Raw genomic sequence first — 5,455 nt, forward strand, 5'->3', positions numbered from 1 at the left:
TCAAAGTGGGCCCATTTTAATTATATTCATTTTCTTCAAATGTGCAGAGCACTCCCCAAGCGCTGTGTTGATTTATTTTAAAGTAGGCCTGTGTATTTTTTTTATTCTCCTTATAAGAGTTCTTTGTTTCTTATTAAGGTAAATGGTCAATTGCGGTAAACAGTTTTCTATAATGTAATAAATAAAAACTGTAGTTTTTGTCTATGATATAACAATATATACAACTTTATAAGCTATCAAATATGTTTTGCGGCTCCAGACAAAAAACAATGGTGGAAAGGGGGGCAAAATGGCTCTCAAAAAGGTTGCAGACCCCTGCATTAGGCTGTAAAGAAGGTACATTACGCTCACACATGACAACCGCTAAGCTAAAGGTGGCTAATGTTTGGTGTGTTGACGTTCAGTAATTAGCCACTTGTTAGCAACCTCAATTTTTATGACACATAAAAGCTTCAGATATTCACCAGTGGGGTATTTACTGACACATTTGATATGTTAACCACAGACCTTATTTCAGGCATCTAACCAAAAGATACTTTCAAAAACACATTTCCAGGGCTGCCAACATTTGAGTTCAGCTTGGAGTGAGATTTTTATTTGGTGAACCGAAAAAAGAAACGTTCATGTTTAAAGTGTTACAAATGTATTGAACATACAAACATACAAACTAGGGTTTCCCATTAATGTACCTATTTGGTATAATGTACTCTTACAATGAAGACTCGATAATCAGCTCACAGCATATACAATGGCATATAGGTGTAAGCAGAGGTAAAGTGCTATTTTATAAAGGGGGGGGGGTTTAAATATTGAAGTTAAATGCATCAAGCTCTCAAAGTGCACCTGAGAGCAAAATGAATTTATGGATACATCTCTCAACACCCATATGAAACAGAACTGCACACAGATTTTCTTTTTGGATATTTTCCAAATCACTCACCTTTTAAACTGTATTCTTGTTTTACTGTCATATAGTATTTCATAACTGTTCTGCATTTATTCTCATAAATGGTGACCAAAACGTTTGAGACCCACTTGAGATAACTAACTAAATCTAAACACTCAGAGAGTCCCTTACCTCACTGAGCTGTAGTTATCTCTCTCAGTCTGACAGGACAGAGCTCTCCCTTTCCTTGTTTTAGAAACAGCTTCTAATATCCGTTAGCGCAGCTAGCTAACCAGATGCTAACAACAACAATGCAAATAGTGAGTTTGGTAGAAATATACTGCATAATAGTAAAGTTATTTAAGATGATGCCATATTTATTGAAAATTGTACATTATAAATATTCCCTAGAATTATTCAAAATGTATTCTTCCAAACTCCTTGCTGTAGTATGACCAACACAGGAGACTATTGTGTGTAGTGAGTTTGGTAGTAATAAGCTGTATAATAGTGATTTTATATTATTGTATTCTCTTTTTTCGGAGTTGCACTTTGCAGACGGTCCCTGAGCACTCGCTTCTTCTCCGGCTGCGGATAGAGACCAATGTAATGAGCCCAGCTCGGAGGACGGAGCGTATTGGCTTTTTTTTAAATCAAAATTTGATTGTATTTCGTTGTCAACCTTACCACGGTACTTAGGAGACGTCGTTTGTGTCTGAATAACGTTTTGTTCATGAGTTATTGATCCGTGAAATCAGAATCTCCCAATATCGTTCCAACTTTACTGAACTAAGCCAGAAGACCGTCTCATTTCGTAGACCGCTCGGTTTGCTGTTCCTTCACTTTATTTTGATATTTATATATACATTTATTTTGGACGAAAACTTAGCGTGAGGAAAGGCAAGTGTGGCGTGAGTGCGTGAGATATGGGTTAATTGCGTGACTCTCACGCTCAATGCGTGAGTGTTGGCGGCCCAACCCTCGAGATAAGGGAAATAACTAATTTCACGTTTTAGGATTTTTTTCCTGCACCACTCTACTGTGGACTGAGTTGTTTAAAATGTTCTTCTACTGACATATTTTGCAGTAAAAAGTGAATAACATTTGGACAGGTGCATCAAACAGAGGACGTTTCAAATCATGTTCATACTTCAAACCAAATCAGGTGGTGAAATGCATGCCCCATTGATTCATTTCACAAAGATAAAAATGTTCTCTCTCTATTTGCATATTTTCCTACATCTTTTGCACTGCAACCAACGACCTGTAAGTGAAATGAAAAGTTGCCAGTGTTTACTTTGGATAAGGAAATCATATTTTTGAAGTATTGTCAAAACTTACGAAGATAATGCCATTGAAAACCACCATCATGGCTTTGAGGAATCCAAAGCATCCCATTTTTGCGGCTGATTTGTCTACCTATAAGGAGAAAAGAAATAAGAAAATCAATGCATTTTTACTCAAAACAGTCAAACAGCATTTCTCCTGGAAGATTTGTATGCAACAATTTAAAGTTTTTTATTATTCAGTTCAATATAATACAATTTTAATCAGACTTTGAACACACATCACATCACCTCATTTGTTTGCTGCTGTTAGTCATCTCCATGAGTTTCGGACATGATGTCCCGAGTGTCAAAAAGTCATTATGAACCGCCAATTAGGTGACAAATTAACAGATACATTGTGTGGTTTCCTGGAGAGAGCAGGGGAGTGGGAAAACACCTGCCACTTTCCCAACGTGTCACCTTGTTGCCCTTTGTAAGCTAAATAACTTATCTTTGTCAAACACTCAAACGCCTTTCACGTCCACTCTTAAGGACATTTCACAGGGAACTTGGGTGAGGGCTTTGTTTAGTTTAGAGTTAATGGGTGTAGAGAAGTTACGATTGAGGAAGTAAATAAAAAAAGACCTTTCATTAAGCCAGTGATATGCAAACTACAACATACTGTATGGAAATGATTAGCTTTTCCTACTTTATTGTCCAAATTTAGACCATTTTGGTATAAAACTACAAAATCATATATATATATAGACGGTGTTGGAGGAAGTGCTCAGACCCTTTACTTAACCCTTAGATGCACAAGTGACTGGACCCTACACTCTTAAGTGGGTCAAAAAGGACCCGTATTAGAATAATATGCGTTTTTATGACATTTTTGTTGAGAAAAATCACTTTTATATAATTTAGTATTCTATTTTGGTTCACAGTAGGAATATTTTATATTGAATTTTTCACTATTTATAATTTTAGACATTTTATTTACATTTTGAAAAAAAAAACGAAATTCCATAGAAAATGCATGCGGGTCATTTTTGACCCACTTAAGGAAGCTTGGGGTAGTAAAACAAAAACTACAATTTCTTAAAATGTATCAAANATCTAAGGTGGGGTAGGTAATTCACTTCACTCAGAAACAATTGTTGTTATATTCCATGGAATGCTCTTAACATCCCGATAGCAATGAATACATTAAATGCTTTGACAATAAATACATAAAACATGTCATCTGTGGAAGCCGTGGTGCTGTAAAAAGTACGACCAATCATCTGAGCCGGCCCGGCTAAAATAACTGGATGGCCTACCTGCCTGTCAGCCTTTCATCTGTGCACAAACTTATCTCGTGCCCTCATTGATCATGTGCGCGTTCGTGTGTGTTGGAGGAGGGGCTCTGTAAGGAAGTCTGAAGGAAGAGGCAGATTTTTTCGGTTGCGTATTTTCAAATTCTAGCGCACTCGAGCTGGTTTCTCCATCCTTACCTACCCTACCTTTAAGAAAACTATAAATACTATGGTCTTAAAATACTCCACTTCAAGTAAAAGTCCTGATTTGAAAATTCTACTTTATATCAGCAAAATATAATTAAAGTATAAAAAGTAATTATTGTAGAAAAAAACTGCCTTTATGTGTGTATATAAATTGTATTTATATATGTGACATTTATAGACAATAATGTTGCATCAAGTAGCATTTTTTTGTTGTAGACAAACACCGTTCTGATTGACGTTTTGTAAAATATTTAAGTAATTTGACTCGTTTGTGACTCAGAGAAAAAGTCTACTAGTAGAATTTTTTTAGAGATGCATTGTATTAAAAGTAGCTACAGCTGTAACATAAATGAAGTGGAGTAAAATTGCATTATTTCCCTTCTGAATGTAGTGGAGTAGAAGTATAAAGTACTTCAGAATTATACTAAAGTACAGTATTTGAGTAAATGCACTAAGTTAATTCCACCTCTGCCTATAGGATGTAAAATGCACACAAATGCTATTTCTTGTTAAATAAACAAAGACTCCAGTGTGTGTATTTGCATAGAAAACTTAGTGATCCATAGCACCCATCATACTTTATGGCGCTATAAACAATGGCCATTTGCAGTACAAAACAACAGCTCTTTATCTGTTGACACACATAAAGCAAATTCCCTTTGGTGTGTTTGCAAGAGATACAACATGTATCTGACCCCATAAACACACACATGCTATCTCCAAATCTTCTTCTACAACATCCTTTTACAACCCATACTGTTCTAGAGACATTTCAAAAATCGGTGTGTGTGTGTGTGTGTGTGTGTGGGAAACAGTGCCCTTTGTTTGGGGGGACAACACAGAGAAATTGTAATCCCCGATGACAATGACAGAGCAGAACCCTATTGTTGATATAACAGGCTGTTTTTCGAGGAATTGGGATATCCCTAAAGGCCTCTTTTCACTTATAACATGATATGTACATATTGTACTTCACTCTTGACAGTTATTCTGAACCCTTTCCGTAAATAAACAACCGGGCGATGCAAAAGGAAGTGGCTTGTCAGGTTTTTAAGTTACAGTAAGCTGGTTGTCATCAAGTTAATCATACATTCGAAGGTTAGGATGCCTTCAAAATTTAACGAATGGTTGCCTTGACTCCCTAAAACTCCCTATCACCTTTTGAGCTTCACTTCCTCGTGGTCAGCCATTGCACTCTGACACTGGTGATGCATTAACAAGCTCGAGTCACATGCAAATCTCTGGGAAAAAAGGATGTGAGCTTGCAGCACCTGGTAACACAGGAGTGGAGGCTCTTGTTTGCAGGTGACATATGAAACGGGTGTTTGAGATGTATTTGCCAGTCTTAGATCAACAAAACCTCTCGTGTCTGACTCACTATATAGAAAACAACAAAAAAAACAGACAGGCAAATCTCAAAGGACGCCATTGAGCAGAATAATTGCAGGCAGGTCTCAGGAGACAAAGGATCTTTGTTGGATGGATTTCTATCTACGTTTGGTACGGCAATTGGAAAAACAACACAGAGAATTGACCAGATAACTTTAAATTGAGTTAAGTTTCTCTTACCTTTCACAGGAGAAATCGTAGGACGTTCACTCTGGTGATGGAGGCTGTTGATGGGAGTAAACTGAGGAGTGTATTATTCGACTGTCCTCGGAAAAAAAGGAAAATGACCCACAGTGTACTCTCTGTGTCCCCTACTTCCTGTGACTCCGCTAGATAAGAAACAGCCTCTCTGAGTGACTTTTTCTGCTTTTTGTTGGAAGGCTGTCTGCTGGTTATAACTACTAAAAAGG

At 37.0% G+C, this 5,455-nt stretch overlaps 1 protein-coding gene across 1 annotated transcript in view; it reads right to left on the reverse strand.

Annotated features, from left to right (window-relative positions):
* Positions 1–5,418, reverse strand: part of LOC104961105 (tetraspanin-1-like) — an 8,691-nt gene extending 3,273 nt beyond the window's left edge. The window contains exons 1-2 of the mRNA XM_010789322.1: positions 5,226–5,418; positions 2,228–2,305 (exon numbers count right to left, since the gene is read on the reverse strand). Of these exons, the coding sequence (XP_010787624.1) occupies positions 2,228–2,284 (57 nt within the window). The 5' untranslated portion in view covers positions 2,285–2,305; positions 5,226–5,418. The remainder of the gene's footprint in view (positions 1–2,227; positions 2,306–5,225) is intronic.
* Between the last annotated feature and the right edge of the window lie 37 nt (positions 5,419–5,455).

The sequence above is a fragment of the Notothenia coriiceps genome, unplaced genomic scaffold (genome assembly GCF_000735185.1).
Source record: "Notothenia coriiceps isolate Sejong01 unplaced genomic scaffold, NC01 NC01_scaffold00032791, whole genome shotgun sequence".
Lineage (NCBI taxonomy): Eukaryota > Metazoa > Chordata > Actinopteri > Perciformes > Nototheniidae > Notothenia > Notothenia coriiceps.